Source organism: Amblyomma mixtum, chromosome 2 (assembly GCF_055824585.1).
Source record: "Amblyomma mixtum isolate Tamu chromosome 2, ASM5582458v1, whole genome shotgun sequence".
In the NCBI taxonomy this organism is placed as follows: domain Eukaryota; kingdom Metazoa; phylum Arthropoda; class Arachnida; order Ixodida; family Ixodidae; genus Amblyomma; species Amblyomma mixtum.
The window spans coordinates 269037425-269058778 of NC_143013.1; the positions used below are offsets into that span (position 1 = coordinate 269037425).

A 21354-nucleotide genomic window follows, 5' to 3' on the forward strand; every position below is an offset into this window, starting at 1 on the left:
CTATGCCTCCTACACTTCAGTAACGAACAGCATGTCATGTCATCGATCGCTTTACTGTCACTACGTTAGGTCAGCAACCCTGGTACTGCTCAGTGTATGACCTCTCATCTTCACTTGCTCTCTATTCCAACCTTCTACCGTTGTGAACTACCCCAGTGTTGAATAGAAAGCCAACCACCCCACCCTTCTGCACATTAAAAGATTCCCTAAACTCCACCATGTGCCAGACCACTGTGAGGTGCACCCTTTCGGCGAGCAGTGTCGTCCCACGCACCTGCTGCAGGTCTCCGTCGATGCGCGAGGCGAGCGCCTTGTTGTCGTCCATCATGTTTCGGAACTTTGCCTGGGCGTCCACCAGCAGTCTGCGCATGAGCGCCATCGAGGACTGCAGCGCCACCTGCTGCTCATGGCCGCCGACGATGAGCGCCCTGCTGCCCCCCTCGCCTCCTCCTCGACCCTTTTGCGGGCTTGCAGGCCCCTGGCAGCGCTGCCCCTGCTCCTCCGAAGGCGGCTTCTGCAGCCGGGGTCCCGAGACTACGCCGTCGCCCGGCTCGCTGTCCTGGCCCGGCGAGCTGAGCACGTATCGCACGATCTGCTCGTTGAGGGAGTCCAGGGACTGGATGGCTGCGTCAGGGTAAACAAAAAGAGGAAGATAAGTTGACTAGGCTGCGGTACAATCCAGTTGCTACTGTTTTTCAGTCTTCTGCCCTCGTCAGCTCCCACATTTTGGAGAAGAAACCGGAGACTGTTTGTTACTCCGGACGACCTCTGTTCTAGCGTATCATGATCGATGAAGAAACAATGCAGTCCCAATATCGCTCAGAAGTGATAACTGTGCAAGACACTGTCTCCAGAGTCAAGGACGTCAGTGTCGTCTTCGAAAACGAAAATTTCTACATTAACTTCTCGGCCAATGAGAACGCTATTCAGGTTACATTGAGCCATGAGGGTCACGTGAGCCGTGTAATGATAGTGGTACCTGTAGTTAATCGCCCTAAAACTGCACATGAGCTAGGAGGGACGCCATAGTGGACGGCTCAGAATTAATTTCGATCACCTGGAGTTTTTGTTTTTTTACCATGTGCAGACATCGGACAACAGACTGCCGTTATTCGCATTTCGCCTCCTTGGTTGACTGCGCCCTACTGCACAGCACTACTGACGATAGCACAGAGGAAGAAAGAGTCAAGTACAAAAGAGGCGCGGACTCGACTGTTTACTAGACATGTAACATTTGATCTTTATACATTTAGCAGCGTATGATGTGTTCTAATAGTACTCATGATGTTACGCGTCTGGCCCCGCCTCTATCCGTTGCCGATTAGGTCTTTCTAACTTTCTGTTAAGCGTACCGTAAACCAAGATGCAGAACTAATTGGTCCCTGTTTTAGCACTGCTTAATTTCGCCTCCATAGAAATGCCTCCCACGTAGTCGGGATTTTATCCAACGCTCTCCTATCCAAGGCGAGTTCGTGATACACGGAAAATGGGCCCTCTCGATTATCTGCTACATAAAGTGACGTGATGCGCACCTCTCTGTCACCGAGAAGCTTCGTAGTTTTCTTTCAGCTAAGCAGCCAGACAAATGTATCCGAAGCGGTGCACTAAATTAAAGCAATGAAATAACTGAGAATAAATCACGTATGACAGACAGGCATTAAGTAAGCGCTTTATAGGTTAAGCTAAAGGAGAGAAGACACTTTCTCACTCGAAAAGTGGAGCACCAGGAACCGCATTTTGTAACAATTAATTTCTTGATTAATTATTTTCCTATATCATTGAGATATATACCACCTGCGGCGTCATGGTCTACAGCCTGACGTCAGAGGCGAGGCTGACCAATTACAAATAGGTACAAAAATGAAAAGGGAAATGCATCATGCAAACTAAGGAACAGGTTCGCTTAATTGCACGAATGCGCCGTTGGCTGTACGTGCGGATTCAGGTCGACAATTACGAAAACAGGGGCGCCTGGGACAAGTGAGCAGCGACGTCTGTATATCGCGCAAGCTCAGAATTCTCTCTGTTAATATCAGTAAGTGAGTAACCGTACGACAAAAACGTTACGGTTTTCGTTGACTTAGCGACAGATTCTGGTGCCGATTAAGGCGAGTGCCTGAAGGTAAAAGTTTTCGCCATGGTTTTACTCGTTACCATAAAAGGGAACACTGTGCGTACCTTATCTCTCTTGTCCCTTCCACGGAGGTTACTTAGCTAGATGGAAAGAACAATCTCGTCTTCTATCAAAAAATTTAAGAAGAGACAAGAGACGAATCTTTCTTTATCCAATGAAGCTAGGCGCCCTGCAGTGTCCCCACAAAGCCCATAGGAAAGAAAAGCGAGACTCCAAGTATAGTCGAGGACCGGACCGTAAATTCCGGCAATGACTCGATGGAGCGCGTCCCGTGGCGTGCAATCGGCCAATGCGACACGCACGATTGACCTATTTTCGCCGTTTTACGCTCTTTTTACGATCCCCAGCTCGCGCGCTCAGAGTCTCACACTGGGTCCAGGCGATGAGCGACCGGAGCCACCCAGAAACCACGACGACTTCCCCCAAGAGAAGAAGAGTATAGGCCGCGGCAGTAAAACGCGGTACAGCTCCCCCCTAAAAGCTCTCCACACAAGCGCCGCAGATTCTCTTCCTGTCCTCGCGTGCCTCGAGATTGTGATAAGCTTACTACTCCAAAACTTAACCGACCGCGCCTAGGTGGTTTAGAAAGGGTCAGCTTAATGTGGTACTGCAGCTGCATGTATGCCTTTTTTTTTTCTGCACAGTCCGCCTCCTGTACAGGTATGATACCGGGAGGAACCTCGTTTAACAAGTGTACTATTTTCTGTACTCTTCTGTTACCGCCTTTCTCCACCCGGAAACCCCCCCCCCCCCCCCCCCCCTCCCCTGCGTAGAACAGCATATCGTCGGATTTTGTGTGCGGCACAGTAGTGCTTTTTTTTTATTTTTCATCAAAGAACCTTACTTCTCTCTGTCCCGATTTTCAGAGTATTGGAGGGTTGTATTAATAAACAAAAAAAAAGGGACTAAACGTGACAATTTGCCCAGGATTCATGTAAAACTAGGGAATTCAAAAGTTACAGGGGCGCTAAATTATAATCGCATGATGATAGCGCGTTATCATTAAGTATTATCCTCGCTTACGAGCTAAGGTCGCTGGCTTAGTACATAAATCGGCGAAAGTTGACTGCGTTGGCTGAGCGGCACTCCATCTTCCACGGCAGTCACTCGTCGGGTTGTTCCTGTGGCAGCCACCTTCCGGCCTCTCCCACTTCTATCCCTACAAGTGTACAGGGGGATTTCCCTCTCTCCACATTGCCACCTGCCAAGCGTCGCAGGTGGTAGGCGATCGGCACACGGAAGGTGGTGTACACAACACTATACATAAAAATAAGCCGCTGAACAAGCTAACCCGAAATAGGTTCTGTGTGCCCCTAAGAGGACAGACTCTTATCCTTCTTGTTCTCCTCACACGTTGTCCGCGCTCCTTATCAAATATCTGATAAACTTGCGCGCAGCACAGTATCCTATTTTAGGATAGGGCAGTTCTTCTTTGCTCGGTATACTGAGGCGCAGAGCGTGAGAAAAACACAGATAAAGACGCACGTGAAAATGCGAACGCACTGCTGCGTGCTCTGCATTTCGATGTATCTCCTTTTGCCATCGCTTCCCGTGTTATTTACCAAGATAGAACGCCTCCGCGGTCCAGTCTATGCTTCTGTGTTTAGCCTTTTTTGTGCCCTTCGCAGTGGCTATCTACTGTCGGAATCCGACGACTACTAAGGCGACAGCGTTAAAGGCCTCGTTCACCTGAAAATCCGGTGTCGGTGTTGCCGGCGTTTTGAGCGAAAAATCACGGCATGGCCATGGCATGTGAGTCACCTAGGTCACGTGACATTGTGGCGTCATCAAAACATGCCCACCGTGGCAGGTCGCAGTTAAATTAATGCTTGGTCGCTCGGGAAGAGCAACCCTGGGTTGTACAAGGCCCACCGGTTGCATCACCTGCCATCCCAGGGCAATGGCGCATAGCTTAACCGCTGCACCACTGCGAATAGGGGTATGAGGACTCCCGGGGATCTATGGCTGTAAAGTATAGACAATGATTTGCTGCGCATATAGGAATCAACTTATTACGCTATCGCGCCAATACCCTTAAGGCGAAGCTGAAGTGTTCCCTCCAATTTTTATCATCATCTTCCAAATCACGTGCGGTTGCTTCCTTGACTTCGTGCTTCATGGTGCACCATTCATAAAAACAAATAAACACCTGCGCTAAATACTAGGTTGTTAATACGAGCGGCACTCAGAATGATTTAAGCATTATTCGCTTCAGAGACTGCAGTTCCTTTTCCAGTCAGTCCTTGCATGTTGCATCACCTTGCAGTAATTGTCACCCTCTGCTTCCACTTTCACTTGGTCGTTATTTTTCATCGCGACACATATCAAGCGATAGATAAGGTTAGATAAGCGGCTACGTATTAGCTTAGACGTACGCCTGCTGCGCACGCGCGGCAGGAATCCGGTGACCAAGTATACGTGTAGGCTAGTACGTCAACGCCCATCTAGCTAACGTTCTCAAATAAAATGCAGCTGGCAAAACGTTTTTTCCTCTCCCTCTCCAAGCCCTCTCCACGCACTGGTTAAACGTGACATCCATCATTCAAAAGCAATTTGTTCCTCCCTAATCCTGCAAGCGTTTCGGCAACGTGTCGAACGGTTTCGCGCTCTTCTTTCTTGGCTTTGGGATTCCAATCGAAGCGCGAACAGAAGATGAACCACTCGAAGGCGACAAGACTGTTTCAGCGGCGCTGGCGGCAAGAACATCATAAGGAGCAGCAACCGTGGAACGGGCACCGCTTTTCAACTTCCAATCACGTACGGCGGAGCGCGAATCCCGCGAGATCAAAGCCAGCCTAGGTGGCGCCACAGTGCGGCGACGGAACCCAAACGACTTCGCAAGCGCGGTGAGGTGGCAAGTGCGGCAGCTACTGTAGGGCTATAGCTTGTACGAGGCTCTTTCCGAAAATAAGGAAGTCCAAGAGCGGAAGAAGCCTTCGGTCTGTGTGTGTCTGTGTGTGTGCTCTTCTCAGAGGTGGGGCGTCAAAGCTGCCGCCAGCGCCGCTCACGGGACGTGGGAAGAGAATTATTTCCTTTTCCGCTGCCGCGGGTCCTGCTACGCACGGTTGACACACCGAAAGAGACAGGCACTTCCGCGAGTGTACTAGTCTCTATCAGAGCCGATGATTAAACAGAAAATTTAAAAAAAAAATGGAAAGAAGAAAACCGCGCGTTACGAGAAAGCTCAGAGAGGTCACCCTGGGAGAGGGTTGTTTGCGGCTGGGATTGTCTGTGTTTCCGCGCTATACGGGAAACGAACGAGTGAAAGCAGAGAGCCAGGAGAGAGAGGGAGGGGCGGGTGACAAAGGTCAACGCGGAGAGGCAACACAATGGGCTGCAGACAAGGCGGCTTCGCACACGCGCCTAGCGTTTATGCAACCCTCATATACAGCGAGCGGATGAAAAAAGAAGTCTGAAAAGAGGGAAGACCTCGGTCGACGGTCACGGATTGTTGAGCAAGGAAGGCAAGCGGACAAACAGTTTACAAAGACCGAGGAACGGCCTGTTGTTTTTATTTGTTGATATGCTCAGAGGAGGAAGTGGCATATCCTATTACAATGCAGTGGAGAGGGCATTCGTTAGGGTGGGCAATAAAAGGTGAATAAGAAAAAATAATGCTTTGTCCACGCCGCGAATGGCACAAGGGGCTCAGGGAAGAGATTAGAAAGGAGGGCTAAATAAGGCACTACTCCTTTCGTTTTCGAAACCAACCGAAAGTAAGGACTCGATACAGTAGGATAACGACAAGTCGCAGCGCCGCGTCAAACTCAGCGAACAGGTGCCCAGGTTGTTACTGCCAGAAACACAACATGGCGCTTCGATGATGGTGTTAGTGAAGTCAGGTGTTAGTAAAAGGGCTTTCAGCGTTAGGTTACGTTACAGGCTAAAAAAAAATAAAAAAAAGCCATTGGAAAACAGAAGGAAAGAAAGAGTCGCAACGTTTAACGTGGCTCAATGAACAAATCTGACAGAGTAACTAAGCATGTATATACAAGTCACCGTAAAGCAAACAACACCAACTCGCAGACCCAATAATCGCCACCGTTTTCTCGCGACACAAGTGTTTATAAGCAGCAAAAGATGACACGACCGCAGCCTCGACGACAACAGCAGCCCAAAAACGGAGCGCGTGAGAAGGAAGGGGACAGAAGCTGCTTCCTGGGCAGCACTTCCGTAATAGGGGAACACACCGCACGAAGCACCGAGCAAACCAAAAGCACAAAGTGAAAGAGAGAGAAGGCAGCAAAAAAGAAAGAAATCTGAGGGAAGGAGGCAGGTGTCTATTGTTGGAAGTGTGCAAGCCCCCCGGCCGTCGCTTGTCTTGTCCTTCTATAGGAGGGCCCTGTTTGCTCAGTCCCTGTTTCTTCGTCGCCTTATATACTCGGTCGGTCTCCCCGACGCCGCTTTGATCCCGGCACACCCGGCCGGGGACACTGCGAGGGTGGTCCGCCATAGCTCGTAGCATCGGCTGTGCTTGGATCACGTTTCCTTCTCCCCCTCCCTCCTCATCCAGCCTATCAGCGTCGTCCTGTTCGGCGGTGGGTCTCGCGTACAACGCCGCCGCCCCCTGAGCCGGGACCCTATATAAATTTATTACGGGCCAAAAAGCCGATCCGTCGGAGCTCGTCCTTGGAGGTCCGGATAGTGCCGTACAGGGGAGCTCGCCCTATAGGAAGCGATGGTGCTCGGATGGCCCATTATTTAGACGCGTGCCAGCCCCGATCCTTCTTCCCGGAGCATATTTGCGTGCATTATTTTCTCGTTCAAAGCCTCAGCTGAAGTTCGTTTCGCTTGATCTCGTAGAGTCGATTAATAATGCCCAGGATGAAACCGACCGGAGCACGAGATGATGAAGTGCGCTTTAAACGGGATTAGGCGAGTATGAACGTGTAGGTTCGCGTTTCAGCTTTTGCTTAAGCATTTGTAAGGGTATACGCCCCTTTGACGCCACCTAGGATGCAGTGTGGAGGGCATTCAACGTACGCTAAATGTTGCGAGATTTAATTCTCCCGACCACAACACCGACGCGTCGTGCGCAAACAGGGACGACCGCCTCTCAGAACGAAAGTTCATTGGCCCGTGTGACACGTTGAGAGTGTGAACTGTACGTGTCTGTGTCGTTGAAAGCGTGTTTGCAAACTGACGCGACGGCGTCACAGATGACGAACACGAGGCCCCTATAGACGTATCTGTGCGTGTGTATATGTGTGCAGTCATGCGGCAGGTAAGAAGCACGACCGTGAAGACAAAAGCTGAGCAAGACTCGCTCTCAAGCAGCGGGCTGTAGCGCTGAGGTGGTCGGTCACGTGTCCATCAGTGAGATGACTAAAACAAACATCTCCTTTGTTTTGCAAACGTCTACGTCAACAAAGTTCGCCGACCTGCGCTCTCCAACTGCAGACGTTGAGTGTGTGCGTAGCGAATACACCTATTGTTCAGATAAGAAAGTAGAAAAAATATACGCCCTCCTTCTTTATTTAAAACTTAAATATGCGCTGGCATCCTACTTCTAAGCCGGTTAGTCCTTCAGATCATTATGATACCAAGCCTGCGCACATAAGCAAGAACTTGTGGTATTTCGCATAAAAAAAAATGAAGTCTCTTGACTCAAAAGTTTGATATGCTGCACATAATACAGTACTCTTGACCAATTCCATTCACATCGACAAAAAGCGTAGAGGTACACGAGGCAACACTCACTCACTCACTCGCTCGCTCACTCACTCACTCACTCACTCACTCACTCACTCACTCACTCACTCACTCACTCACTCACTCACTCACTCACTCACTCACTCACTCGCTCACTCACTCACTCACTCACTCACTCACTCACTCACTCGCTCGCTCACTCGCTCGCTCGCTCACTCACTCACTCACTCACTCACTCACTCACTCACTCACTCACTCACTCACTCACTCACTCACTCACTCACTCACTCCAATCACCTCAATCCTGACACATATGCTGAAGACAAAGACATTAAGCGTACCGTAGTAATGCGTACCGTAGTAATGTGCAAGACAAGACACGCACACCAAAAACCAGTCGACACTTGTCTCGCCGACTGCTGCACCGAAGAATTGGCGCGGGCAAGCCTATTTGCTGCTAGGCCAGGAACCGTAGCCCGCGGGGGGCGGCGGGGGCGTCGCTGTCGGCGCCCAAAGAGCTGTCGGCAGCGGCTCGCGGAAATAAATGACACGCCCGATGATGTTACACGCTGTTAATGAGGCCCCTCTCGTCGCGTCAATAAAATGGATCGGGCTCAATGCCGCCGCCCGGGCACGGGTTGCTGCTGCTGCTGCTGCCGCCAGCGGCCTCGTCAGCGTCGCCTCCGGGGCTTATTCCCGCTGTGTGCCGTCCTTCGCCGCCGTGCTTTCTTCTCCGCTACGATAGCGATGATTGTCGTCTTCTCTTTCTGTCGGGCGGTGCAGTGCAAGTTGAGCCATACAGCTACCGTGTGGCACCTAAGGGGGGCGCGACGATCTGCGACGCAAACACTTCGAGTAACCCCGGCGCACCCGTTGGTGGCGCTGCCGTCGTTGTCGTGTCGTCTGCTGCAACCTCGTCCTCGTCTGCTGCATCAGATACCGTCACACGAGGCCGCATAGAGGCGCCACCGTCTCATTGCACATTTCTTATGAATGAATGAATGAATGAATCCTATTTGGAGAGTTTAGCACGTTTTGGGTTGTTTTACAGGAGCAGGGCAACGCAGTAGATGCCTTAAAGGTTAGTTTACGAGTATGCGCCTTAGCTCTCTTCGGCGATTGAACCTTATTTAGATGTGAGTTGAAATGTCGTGCCAGCTACTACTCTGCGGTGTGCCATCAAAGCGCGGCACAAAGACAAAAGAAGTAAGACGTGAACACGATCTGGAAATGAATATGAGTCAATCTCACTAAACTAAATCTCCCCGTCATCAATCTGCGGTTATATATACTGGCTCACATCTAGCCTTAATAAATACTCGAAACTTCTCCTCCTGCGCTCGTTTCGATTTGCACATCATTCCAGACTAGCACAAAGCACGAAGGCCACTTCGGTCGTTGTCCAGTACGAACCTCTGAAAGGACGACTTACAGGAATGTAACTGATACCTTCAAAATCGTGCAACGATTAATAAAATCCACAGAAAGCTCAAGGAATTCGCTAAGGAGGTGAGCGATGCATGCTGCCATTCTGTCCCACATTAGGCAGCAAAAAATTAAAAAGAAATCGAAACAGCACGCGTCCACAAATAATACACTCTGGAAATGGTGTTAGACGAGGGGAGGCGGCGAGTTTCGCATAGTTTGGCTTCGCAACCAGCGCGTCGACTCGTCGTGGTATTTATGTGAAACCCTTCTCGAAATAAACATCATTTGAAAGTGAACACTGCGTGCGTCACTGCGTTGTCGTCTGGTCCGTTTCCTGCTGGCGGTGTCCTTGTCAAGTGTGGGTGACACCTTCCGGTCACTCTCACTTTTTCTTTCTTTCTTTCTTTCTTTCTTTCTTTCTTTCTTTCTTTCTTTCTTTCTTTCTTTCTTTCTTTCTTTCTTTCTTTCTTTCTTTCTTTCTTTCTTTCTTTCTTTCTTTCTTTCTTTCTTTCTTTCTTTCTTTCTTTCTTTCTTTCCTTCCTTCCTTCCTTCCTTCTTTCCTTCCTTCCTTCCATCTTTCTTGCTTTCTTTCTTTCTTTCTTTCTTTCTTTCTTTCTTTCTTTCTTTCTTTCTTTCTTTCTTTCTTTCTTTCTTTCCTTCTTTCTTTCCTTCTTTCCTTCTTCCTTTCTTTCTTCCTTTCTTATAGATTTCTATAATCTGTTTCGCTACACTGACTGCAGCCGTGCGAAACTGTTACTACGATGTTCGGGACTGTCGAAGGTGTTTCAGGCGGCTTATCGCGAAAGTTTTCCGCCACCTTTAAATTGGGCACGGCAGAAAGCGACCGTTTATTCTGATCTTCCACGACCGCCAAGTGGACTTGCTTCATATGCAACCGCCGGCGCCGAGTTCAGTTTTCTTTTGAGGGAGCGGGAGTTCGCCCAGATAAACAGCTTTCAAGTTTCACGCAGGTCTGCCTGTGCCGCATCTGGCCTGCCGTCACCGCTACGGTGGCAATATGATAGCATTTACATAAGCACGAGGTCAGAAGCCTGTCGCGTCATCTTGAGATGTGAAATAAGAGGAGGGGTTCATTAATAATAACAACAATAACAAAACTCTCGGAAGCGTCTTCCGTTACCTTCTTCCTTTCTCCTTTCCCCCTCCCTCTTCCCCGGATGTGACAATGGTACGTGTAGCCCCCCCCCCTCTCCATTTTCGACGGGACGCCTTGCCGAATTCGTTCCCCACGGAGCCAACGTAAACAGCCCCCTACGCAGTAGGGTCCTACGCAGTAGGGTCAAGTTGGTCCAAACTGTATCGTATTGCCACCAGCCGACGCGACCACCAGCAAAATAAGGGCCTGAGCGTCAGTCACGAGACCCTAATTTATTTCGTGCCTTCAAACTGCGTTCCTCTGCTTACTTCGTGCCAAGGGCGCAAACTACCGGTACCGTGGCCTGTTGTCAGGTGCTCGCATATGCCGCCTGTGAAGAGCGCCACTCACACTGCTCACGTGAACACACGCGCGATGAGGTGTCACCCACGCAGAACGGGCACCCGGGCTTTCGCGGGCGGCCACGTCAGGTGACAAATTTCGGAACAATAAAGGGGCCTGGGGAACATTTTTCCCATGTAAACAGATTACCAAGAACCTGCATCACCTCTTTCTCTCTGTCTGTCTCGGCCTGAACGGCGTAAAATGTAAGCTCTCAACGTGAAGCTATTTCTCCTTCGACCACTTCGCATCTCTGCTTCATCGGGCAAGGTACCAAAAAAGAGACTCCGACGGCCCCGCTAACCTGATCTAAATATATCACACTGTCGGGCTGTTTAGATCAGATTACAGCAGATGGAAATTCCGAATGCATAGTGCATGAACCTCGATCACATTTACTATAGTCGCGGACGACACCACTGACTTCTCGGTTGCGAAATACCGCAACGGAAGCGGAAGCCGGTTGGTTTGGAACTCGGGAAGTCCCTCCTGATGCAGCCATCGTGGTGCGAAAGGAACGGAAGGTTTAAAACATGAAACGTCCCTCACTGTTACGTTTCACGTGTGAGGACTTAGTACGCTGTAGAAAAATTGAGGCGTGCGCACCTCGCCTGCTCCATTTCTGAGATTTACGGTCGAACTTGAAAGTGCCGCAATGATCTGCACAACATCTCTTCTCGAAGCAGGGTCCTCACTCGAAGAGTCGCGATATGTTGCAATAAAGCCATAGAAAGCCGTTCATCCCACTCTGTGTGTGACGTAAATAGGACTGCCACCATGCCCACGCTGCCAGCATTACCCAGCTTCCAACATGTCCTTTGGAATTGCCTGTGAGCACGAACTTATACTTCACGCAGACGTCAACCGCATTCCGTAATGCATACGGCCGTTAATATTGGAGGAATGGGCCTCTCGACACTGTCTGTCAGACGTCTTGAAAAGCCTCCGAGATTTCCCCATAATCCGTATCAAGCTAGGAAGAACCCTGCCTAAACGTCCGAGCAAGCGCACTATAAAAGCGGGCAAATATACAAAGAGTGCAGTGGCTCAGAACTCAAGCCCCTTCCGAATTTTTCAAAATTTCCGATTAAAGTTTGTTTTCTCCAAAGGTCGCAGCCACTTTCAGCCATGTCTTTTCATTTGACACTGTCGACATTCATATCCATGGCTTTACCTTTGACACTACCGGTACCCACAGCCGTGTCTCCAAAGCTGACATTTTTTTGCTCTTTTTGATATTTCGCCGTCGTAAGGGTATAGCGTGGTCTTCCCGTGCTGCTATGCTCTGCCGAGAGCAGCTTACGAGACGCTGATGTCACGACATAGTGGGATAAGGCACCGTCCCGGTCTATACAGGAAATGGAAGGGGGGGGGGGGGTGATATAGATTTTGACACCAGATATTTTCTGTTTTGAGCCCGATAGAAACAAAAAAAATCAAAGCAGAGAAAATTAGGTTTCCAAAGAACTTGCGTTCACATCTCGGCGTAACGGAATCAGTGTAACGTAATAACGGAACGGTTTCCAGTTTTGGTAAACAATTCCACTGATCCCTTCTCAAGCGAGATTGGAGCGACAAGGACGGGGAATACAATACGCGTACTCGGTGAAACGACGGAAGAGTGACATCTAAACGTGGGGCGAAGCCGTCGTCTCTGCGCGAGCACTCGGCGTTCTTCTCTCAATATACGAATCAAAATCAACGAACGATTGCAGCGAACAACAAAAGGAATGGCTGAGCGCCACGCAAGACGGGTAACCAGAAAAGAAGGCACCGATCCGAGCCGAGCCAATCTCAAGCCGTCTTCCAGAGACGGGTAGAGTCCCTGCCTTGACGCTGGGATAGCGAGTAAGTAACGCACTCTATACGTATCGCTACCGCGAGGGCCTCGAACGAAATGGCATCTGGAGATAACCTTACAACCGCTAGGGCGCACCCGAAGGTTTGAAGAACACACACACAAGCGAAGAGCTCAGAACGGCTCGATGAAACACCGCGGTGAAGACTCCGAAAACTAGCCAGAGCCAAGTTTGAACCCGAAAAACGGAAGAAGAGATAAGTGGAGAAAGCGGAAAGCGAACGGCAAACCTGTTCCGACAGGGTGACAAGCGCCAAAACCATTTCCGACTTTTCGAAGAGTGAGATAACGCGCGGGGGAAAAAAAAAAAAAACACTCTGGAAAGAAACCAACTTAGGAGCAGGAAGGGAATTGCAGAGAAGAGCCTATATGGACGCACTGTATAAAATACGTTCTGAGGAAGAGAAATGACAGAATGTAAAAAAAAGAGAGACATTAAGACACTAGAAAGGTCAGACGTAACGCGTGGACGTATAACAGAGAGTACATGGGACCCAAGAAAGACAGATGCGGGAGCTCAGAGGGGAAAGAGAAGGCCACAGCATGCAGCGTGAAGAAAGTAGAACGAAAGAAAAGATAAGAAAAAAAGGAGTAAGGAATTGGCACGGCTACAAGAAAGGGCCTTGCTTCTCCACTGCCGTTCAAATTGGCCCCAATTCGCGCGTTTCTTGGGGCGGCATGGCGCCGCATTGGAGCGGTGGTTCTTATCCGGCGTGCTCTGCAAACGGACGTCGGCCCCAGGCTCGACAAGTACATCGTCTCTAAAGCGCCGACCATTGTGTAAAAAGAAATAAGAAAGGTCGAGACGACATCGACGACATTTAGACACGGTACACCCCCTCTCCACCCCACTCCCCCCGCCCTTCTTCTTCCCTCACCTCACAAACAGCGTTTCGCTCGCTGCGTCTCCGGCCAATTTCGCTGCTGTAGCGTGCTTTTCTTTCCAAGCAAAGAAAGGTTGAAGAGGACAGAACAAGAGCTCGCCATCCTGACCTATCATAGCATTGTTCACAGCCCCTTTGAAGCGAAGTTTGTGCTGACCAAAAGTTTTTAGTTTATACACTGACTTCTTTCATTTAGAGACATTTAGCGAAAGGTCACCAGGAAGGGTGCGGGCCTTCTTTATTGTCTGTGAACGCCTGTGCTCTACCTACGGTTCACACAGTTTACATGATTTACCTCTGTGTTTTCATGCAGCCCCCACTCCAATATGTATTAATGACATGTGTCTGTGTGTGTGTGTTCAGGACATGAGTTTCACATGCGTCTACTCACCGCGATGAGAGTGCCAGCCAGCGTGCGTGTGCGTCGACATCACTCATGAAACTCATTGTGTTGTGCCATCATCAACCTTCATTCGCACTTTCCCTTTCCTCCTCTTCCCTTTCCCCTCTGTGGAGTAGCAGGCCAGGGCCATGTTACCACCGGCCGACCTCTCCACCTTTTCCTCTCATTAAAATTCCTTTCTCTCTCTTTCTCACGTAGTTGTGAGAGATTAATTGCGCAGCTCACCTCATTGGCGACCTGCAACTGCCACCCGCCCACTTGCGTTGTGGCGTCTTTTTTTTTTTTTTAGTGGGGACTTTGTTCGTCGCCGTCATAGCCCGAAGCTGGAACGTCGCCGCCTTAACGCAAGGTTGGGCCATTACGCGTATCCGACCGAACTGCGTTCATCACCATCATCATCATCAGCCTGCATGACTACGCCCACTGCAGGGCAAATGCCTCTCTCATGTCTCTCCAATTAACCGTGTCAATTGCCAGTTGCGGCACCGTATCCCCTCAAACTGATTAGCCTTATCCGTCTGCCTAACTTGCTGCCGCCCCCTGCTACACTTGCCTTCTCTTGAAATCCACTCCGTTACCCTTAAGGACCGGCGGTTGTCTTGCCTTCTCATTACAGGCCCTGACGAAGCCCATTTCTTCCTCTTGAATTCGAATAGGATGTCTTTAACCCGCGTTTGTTCCCTCACCCGCCTACCCGCTTCCGGTCTCTCAGCGTTACACCTATCATTTTTCTTTCGATAGCTCACTACGTTGTCCTTAAATTGAGCTGCAGATTTCTGTGGAAGCCTTGGATTTCAGCAAATCGACTCTTTCTATTGCAGCATGACTTGTTAAGAAACAAATACAGACTTGGAGGAATCAAGAAATGATGCAGGTCAGGTTCCTAACGTTCCAGGATACCAGCTGACTGTTGGCTTCCGTCCTGTAAGTCATAATGAGCCACATGTTCCCTTCCCCTCGCCTGGTCATTGTATAACGGCAACAGAGCAGACGTGGCTACTTTGGAATGCAAAAAGGAAGCACTTGTGCTGCTGACTGGCAGCTTGGTATGGCCTCAGCGGTTATACGTACTCGTATGGGCTTTTTTGCAGCCAATCCAATCCAACGTACAATCCAAAGCCACAAGACGTGCGCGCTGTAAGCGCTGCAAATTCCGCGTTTAGTGCCATTTGCGCTTCTTGACTGATCATTTTTGTGTGGTCACGTCACCATGCATGTGTCATCCAAGTGCTGTGTGACGACGGTCACACGAGTAGCCGCTGCTGGAGCGACATTCGTCAGCTACTACTAGTGAAAATGAGCGAGTTCGGTGATGATGATGATGGATTTTTATGGCACAAGGGCATCTGTGGCCAAAGAGCGCCATGGCACAAGATGTTTTTTGACTACTCAAGGTGGGGTCAAAGACCCATTTCCCAAGCATTTCACCCTGAATAAGCTGAGCACCAGACCAGGGGAAGCTTGTGCTCATTTTATTACCGGTGGGTACCCGGTGGCACCGGGGATCGACCCCGCACCTCCCGAATGTAAGGCGGATGCTCAACCACTTGGCCACCGCTGCGGTAATAAGTGAGTTCGAGTACCGCAAATTTGCTACTAACTGTCTTCGTTTCTAGACTGCTGCATACGAAACCGACGGTCATCTCACCTCTAACCCCAGGTGGTCGAAATTTCCGGAGCCCTCCACTACGGCGTCTCTCATAGCCTTAGTCGCTTCGGGACGTTAAACCCCATAAACCAACCAACCAACCTTTCGCGATTTTTCGTTTTAGACGGTGCTTTGAGGGCAGTTTTAACCGGCCGTTCGCAGCGGCTGCTTTGGCTGTTCCGTGCTTGTGCGCCCGGTACGTTTAACCCTTTGATGCCCAACGTTGCTCTCGGGAGCAACCCGAGAGCAACTTTCAGGGTTCAGGGTTGCCCGAGAGCCGAGAGGGTTGCCCGGGCAACCCTGGGCAACCCTGAACCCTGAACGTTGCTCTCGGGTTACCCTGAATTCGCTGTAGGAAAATCCCGGTTTCTGCACTGCAGTCTATAATTTTTTTTTTCTTGAAATAATAGAACCGTTTACCGTACTTCGCTCCATCTGTCCATGCTCCTTCAATTCATTTTTTTTTTCAATGCTGCAGCTGCGACGGTGAATGGGTCTCTTTCAAGAAAGTAAGCCTGAAACTGAAACTGCTGCTTCAGTCGAATGTTTTCTTTTGAACGTATCGAATGATTTCCTTTGAACGTGTATTTGTATTTTAGGGAGTACATGGTATAGCGCACTGAGAGTATATAGACCTAGGTTGAACAAGGAAAAAGCGCCAACTTTCAATAGCCTTTATTTAAAGACTAGGCCAGCAAATAATCTGTATCATAATTTATAGCCGTCTACACAGGGGGATGACTAACAGATGGTAACATCGACTTATCGCTGAGCAACGTACAAGTGCTGGTCTCCCTTGACATTGCGAATAATTCGCAAGAAAGTGACTATAATTTAAACACGCAATGCAACGGCAGTCGAAACCCCTTCAAAGGAATATAGTGCGAGGAAATCGCAATTAGCAGCGCCTTGCCTCATCTCTTCGAGAACCTTATAACTCACCCTTTGCGCCCAACGGGGCCGCTGCACCTTGATTCGAAAACTCATTTACAACTTCAAAGTGGGTAAAATCACCGAGCCCCTCTCACTGAACGATGAGGCACCCGCGCAGGCTGCTTCGATTATCCGCACCGAGAGTTTCCTCGGGGAACTTTAATATATTCGTTGCCCACTTCTCGCTTCGGCAGCGGCGCGCGAAATGCTGCTCGCGTAAAGGTAAAATTTGCATTTGATTGAGACGGGACAGCTTCGAGCACCTCCGGAAATGTCTTCGCGAAGCATCGCACATTGCTCACGGGGCGTGCATCACATTAACCTTGCGCTTTGATGCGTGATAGTTGCTTATGCGTCATAAAACCGAACAAAACTAGCAAACCCGCACGCAAATCACATCATGGAAATCCGGAAGCACAGATGATTGTTTCAGACGAGTCAAACGGAAGAGAGCGGCCACTCATCGGTTTTAATCAATACCGCTGATTGTCTGGTAATGAAGAACTTTCATTTAGGTTATCGAGCGACCTAATTCGTCCGGTTCTTTTGTGCCGCTCGATAAAGTTCTGAGTGAAAAGGCACCCGTAACGATCCTTAGCGCAAATAATAAATACCTTGATCTCGTGGTTTATCTTTCTCTAACCTTTTGGAAGATGAAACGTTGCAACATTTTAAAAATGTAGCCGTTGGAGATTGTAACGATTCGGTGTAAATGCAAAGACAAGGTATTGTGCCCTCGATACGAGATAGCTTTAGAGTACCGTTACCATGTATACCGCTTACGCCAGCCGTAATCTGCGCATGCAATGAAGTGAAAATGAAATGCCATGAAATGAAAATGCGCTGTTGACAGTACAAGTGTACTGTAGCGGCTTGCGGTAATGAATTTTGAAACTCTGTACTGGACACGGGGTGTATTTCGAGTCAGTTCTAGTATATGGGCTGTCATTCGTTACATCTTTTATGTAACATTTGTTTTTTTTTCGCTCATCCTATTCTGTTCGCACTTTAAATGCCTGGCTTTTAGCTGCCGTCTTAATGCGTTCTCATTCACGGAATTTACTGAACAAGTCTTTATTCTACGAACTTAGCTTTCCTGCGCAGTAAAGTTACAGTAAACTGATAGTTTTCAGTAAATTGATAGTTTCAACTTTGTGTGTATCGATTGATTCAAAGAAAGTAAGTAGGCATGACCGTTATATTTCAATGTCAGCGATGCGAGAGGAAACAAACCAACAAACCAGCAAGACAGGAAAGACGCATTTCGCGTAACAGTTTGCCTATATCCGAGGAGGTAACACCCAGGGCTTTCAGGCTCGTGTGTACGTATATATACAAACAGCCTGACGCGAAGCCTGCTGAGCCAAGCGCAAAGAAAACAGATCGAATCCATTTGTATAGACGCACAGTCAAGAGAAGTGGGGAGGGGGGGGGGGGGGGGGGAGGCGCTCGCGCCATGTTCGGAAGGACGCCCTGGCGTGATCGACTGCTCGCGTAACTGCACTTCCCGCTGCCTCGCCCTCACACAACAAGAAGAGCCGAACAGAGCGTGGGCGTACGACGCTGCCTGTGATGTGATCCCGTATACACAGACGGGCCTCGGAACAGCAGCCCCAGTATACGTGCGTGTAGCCGAGCTGAGCGCGCGAGATTCGATCCGGACGTCAGATCCGTTCTCCGTGCCAGTGGGGAACCGGGCCGCTCGCCGCTGGCTTGTGTATGCAAAACGAGTAAAACTGTGGAGGAGAGGCGAGGGAGAGAGTGCGAAACGCAGCCTGGTTGAAAGGAGAGGGTTGGGAAAGGGCAGAGTAGTCTACGCGGCGGGATTTACTGAAGCGGGTCTTGTCATTTTTCTTTTTCTTTCCTTCAGTGTAAAAGAGAGAGGGTCAGCAAAACGGAGAAGCGAGGTGCGGCGGAGAAAGCGTATTCGGTCCATCTTGGTGGCCGAGTTTGGCCGAGCGGCTCCCCCCGATATCGGGCTGATATATGGGGAGCCGAGAAAGCGAGCGCTTCGTACCCAAGGACGCCTTCGGCGCGGCAGCGCCTCGCGAGCTGAACCCAGCGAGCCCATCGACCTGTCGAAGAAGCGCCGCATATCGGCGGGCGGTAGTGCGGGCTGTGGCAACACCCAGTATAGGATAGTCTAGGCTGTGTTGGCTGGAGCCGACCGGAGTGCAACCGCCGAAGCCGAGATCCCCGTTGGAATGCCAAATGTGAACAACCTCCAACCGCGGTAGACGTCTCTATGCTGGAAGAGTCTATAAAGAGAAACGTTTTTTGGTATGTTTCTTTTTTGAGGAAGCCGCAAATGGATACGTCTATGTTTGCTGATGGCTCGGTGCACGGGTAAGGCTGCGGTGAATCCGAGCCGGATTTTTGCCGTGTTCATGGCTCCATCATGGTCCACTTAGTCCCCATTTTGTGGGAGTCAGCGGAGTCTGGAAAGGTAAGACGGTGAGAAGAAGAAATGAAAGAAAAGGAAAGTAGAGAACGAATATGCCTGTAACCGTGCCTTGGTTTTGCTGTTCAACTTAAATATTTAACTAGCCTACATGACTTAAATATTAGGCTAGGTTTTTCAGCTGAAATAGCCGCTAAAGGAAGTAAGTTGTAGAGAATGATCTCCCAAATTATAAAAGCAAGAAAAATTGGAAGCGCAAAAGAAGTTAACACAACCGCATGTTAACCTCTGCTGAGCCCCGTCACATAAAATAGTTGCGGCTCTGAAATATGATTTCGCAAATATTACAAGAAATCTATTAAAATCGAAGCCTCTCGATAAATGGGAATTCTTTTATACATTTGTTAGCGTCTCCTACGCTCAAGAGAACTTAAAGAGTGGCATTCAAGAAATATAGGCCGTGTAACAGGCTATTTATTTATGAAAGGCACCGGTCAGATAGCTCTTGTTTTCTAGAACTAAGAGTGCTCGTAACGAAAACTAAACGGACGGCAATAGAAACAACACACTGCAGCTGCTTATTGTTGAGTGACTTAGGGCCTGACTTTGTTTTCTTTGCGCTATTGTGCAAATCGGTGTGCTTCTATTCAAAAAGAAATTCGAAAGTTTTACCAGCTTGATATATTAACAAGAATGAAAGGAAGGAAAGATAGTACATCCTAACTACACAACAACAACAAAACAAAAACAGTCCATCGTTAATCACGTAAATAAAAAATTCCTGCACTAACTTAGATAATATAACTCTATACTGCTCATGACTAAATTGTTATAACAACTGAATTGAACATGAGTGGATCATGATACGCTGGATTGCATTTTGCTTGCCACTAAGTTTATTTCATCCGTGATTCCGAATCTTTTACACTATTCCGCCTTGGAACAGCTGCTACGATCCCTTGCAGTACGCATTTTGTTTTTGTTTTTTTTGTTTTACGTTATATGCCTTCCTCTGGAGCACGGCCCCATAGGCGGCCTCGAGCTCAAACGCCGTTATAGCCCCTGGGGAATAGCGCCTTAAAAGCAACTCCGTCTCTCCCGCTCTAGAAAATGCGTTCCGCTACCGTATTCTCGCTGCAGAAAAGAAATGCGAACGGCAAAAACCGGGCGATTTAGCCCTTTCACTTTTCCTATCAACTCCGCCCGCCGCCTTCCCGAAAGCACTGCTGAACGAATGCAAAGGCCAAGGGGCGCCCCGTCTCGCCCAGCCGGCCGGGGTGGCTGGATGTAGGCAGGAAATTTGATTCCAGCTGACCGGTCAACAACAATCTGCAGCACTTGAGCTGGAGGGCGAAGACGACGACGAGGAAACGAGGTTTAGCTTCGGACTCGCCCACTACAACGTCGCCTCACCTCCCTCGTGCATCTCACGCTGAAGCACAATGCCTCCCGGAAAGAACCTGCAGCTCTGCAAGGGTCGCCGTTGATTTCCAGCATTCAGCCAGCACTGCGACGAACGGACTCGGAAAACGGGCGAGTATGCAGGCATGATGATATAAGAGAAAATTAGATGAGCGAATCATGTCACGAGTGCGCGGCGTCGATAGTATCGCATTTCGCGCTCTTCTAAATGTGTCGCTGAGCCAAGAACCCTTTCTTCCTTTCTTTCTTTCTTTCTTTCTTTCTTTCTTTCTTTCTTTCTTTCTTTCTTTCTTTCTTTCTTTCTTTCTTCCTTTATTTCTTTCTTCCTTTCTTTCTTTCTTTCTTTCTTTATTTCTTTCCTTCTTTCTTTCCTTCTTTCTTTCCTTCTTTCCTTCTTTCCTTCTCTCTTTCTTTCTTTCTTCCTTTCTTTCTTTCTTTCCTTCTTTCTTTCTTCCTTCCTTTCTTTCTTTCTCTCTTTCTTTCTTTCTTTCTTTCTTCCTTTCTTTCCTTCTTTCTTTCTTCCTTTCTTTCTCTCTTTCTTTCTTTCTTTCTTTCTTTCCTTCCTTCCTTTCCTTCTTTCTTTCTTCCTTTCTTTCCTTCCTTCTTTCTTTCTTTCTTTCTTTCTTTTCTCTCTTTCTTTTTTCCTTTCTTCCTTTCTTTCTTTCTTTCCTTCCTTTCCTTCTTTCTCTCTTTCCTTCTTTCTTTCTTTCTTTCCATCTCGTTATTCCATCCTCCTTCTCATCACTTTTTTCTTGTAATTTTTTAAATCATTCGGTGAGCTCACTGAATGCGCCCTAATACTGTGGCAGACACTGTGACATACAGCTCGCAGTGACGGAGGCACCGCTGCTTGAAGCCGACACTCTGCAGTTAGTTCTAAGAAGCGCGAAGAAAATATTTAAAGCGGATTTGAGCGCCATAGTAAAACGAGTGCAACAAATATTAGAGTATATAGGAACGCCTCAGGACGAGCGTGGCGGACACACAACCCCGAAAGCAGTGATCGATTTTCTGCTTGGAAGCTGCAGCTGCATCCATCATGAGTGATCCCCACATTTTAAATAGGCGCAGTTCGTTCCCGTTTCGGTTACTT

The 21354-nt window shown here is 48.8% G+C and overlaps 1 protein-coding gene across 4 annotated transcripts in view; it reads right to left on the reverse strand.

Moving 5' to 3' along the window:
- The window catches only part of Liprin-gamma (liprin protein kazrin), a 148607-nt gene that overhangs the window by 40553 nt on the left and 86700 nt on the right, over nt 1-21354 (reverse strand). For all 4 annotated transcript variants that reach the window (XR_016289132.1, XR_016289133.1, XM_089573925.1 and 1 more), the window contains exon 2: nt 275-624. Coding sequence is in view for 2 of the 4 variants with exons in the window: in XM_089573925.1 (XP_089430051.1) it covers nt 275-624 (350 nt within the window). In the remaining 2 variants the exon portion in view is untranslated. The remainder of the gene's footprint in view (nt 1-274; nt 625-21354) is intronic.